Source organism: Otolemur garnettii, unplaced genomic scaffold (genome assembly GCF_000181295.1).
Source record: "Otolemur garnettii isolate 467f Iridium unplaced genomic scaffold, OtoGar3 scaffold00041, whole genome shotgun sequence".
In the NCBI taxonomy this organism is placed as follows: Eukaryota; Metazoa; Chordata; class Mammalia; order Primates; family Galagidae; genus Otolemur; species Otolemur garnettii.
The window spans coordinates 7,847,159-7,848,486 of NW_003852436.1; the positions used below are offsets into that span (position 1 = coordinate 7,847,159).

General features: G+C 35.1%; 1 protein-coding gene across 1 annotated transcript in view; it reads left to right on the forward strand.

The window, feature by feature from the left end:
* Window positions 1–1,328, forward strand: part of ARHGAP10 (Rho GTPase activating protein 10) — a 293,594-nt gene that overhangs the window by 125,115 nt on the left and 167,151 nt on the right. Inside the window, exon 12 of the mRNA XM_023513448.1 lies at window positions 104–133. Coding sequence (XP_023369216.1) covers window positions 104–133 — 30 coding nt within the window. The remainder of the gene's footprint in view (window positions 1–103; window positions 134–1,328) is intronic.

Below are 1,328 nucleotides of genomic sequence, written 5' to 3' on the forward strand. Positions count from 1 at the left end.
TTTTTTTTTTTTTTGGTTGCAGCTGTCATTGTTGTTTGGTGGGCCCGGGCTGGATTTGAGGATTTGAACTTGCCACCTTAGGTGTATGTGGCTGGCACCTTAGCCACTTGAGCCACAGGCATCAAGCCAGGAGGTATGCATTTCAATTAAAAAAGTTTAACAGTTGCTTTGATTATACTACCTGAGATGAAGTGAAGCCAAATGGAACTGGCTCCACGTGGGTTTATCCTTTCAGGGATGTTGAGTTATTCAAGAATTCTACCAAGACTCCTTTATAGGGAGACTAGGAAAGGAAGTTATTTTAAAAGAATTTAAGTGGAATTGGTAGAATATGAAATGGGCAGAATTAGCAACTGCATTTCTTGTATACAAGCTTTGGTGTTTTTTCATGGAGTGTAAGGTTTTGACCTAAAGATGGTATTGTTGATAGTAATATGTTGAAAGCCACATTTTATATTGCTTCTGATATTTAAGTAGAAATCTGGGTTGACAGTAGTACGGATTTGTGTGCTGAAGGACCCTGGAGTGTGTGACATAGGAAACTTTTTAGCTTCTGTGAATGAACCTGGAATATACAACTTTGTACAGGGTTTTTGTGGACACATGCTTTCATTTGTCTTGTATAAATACTTTGGAGTGGAATTGCATGTTTGACCGTTTAAGAAATTGAGTTTTCCAAAGTAGTTTTACCCTTCCACCAGCAATGTGTGGTTCCTTACCAGCCTGTGATTATGTTGATCTATTTCATTTTAGCCAATTTTTCCTAATGATGTTAAACACTTTTTCAGGGGCTTAATGGACATTTATATTTCTTCTCTTGTAAAGTAACTAAGTTTGGGGCCCATTTAAAAAATTATGTTATAGGTCTTTTTATTGAATTGTAGGAATTCTTTAAGCATTCTGACTATAAATCCTTCATCAGATATAGTAATTGTGAATATTTCCTTATACCTGTTGCTTGCCTGTTTATTTTCTTAATGATGTCTTTCGATGAGAAGAACATTTTACTTTGAATTTATCAGTGTTACAGACTTATTGGTAGTGCTTTTTGTTAAGAAATCTTTTTTTGCTTGAAGACAAGTTCCCACCTTTTCTTATAAAGCTCTGTAATTAGTCTGTGACTCATGAAGATTTTGTTTTGAGCGGGGTTGTATTATATAGGTGTAGGGGTTGAAGTCTGTTTATTTTTTTCCCAGGTAAATAATCAGTATTTCTGGCACCATTTGTTGATGAAATGTTTGCTCTCGTAATTGTTTTGACGTCTTTCTAAACAATTATTTGACTATATATGTGTAGGTCTATTTCTAGATTCCATATTCTCTTCCATC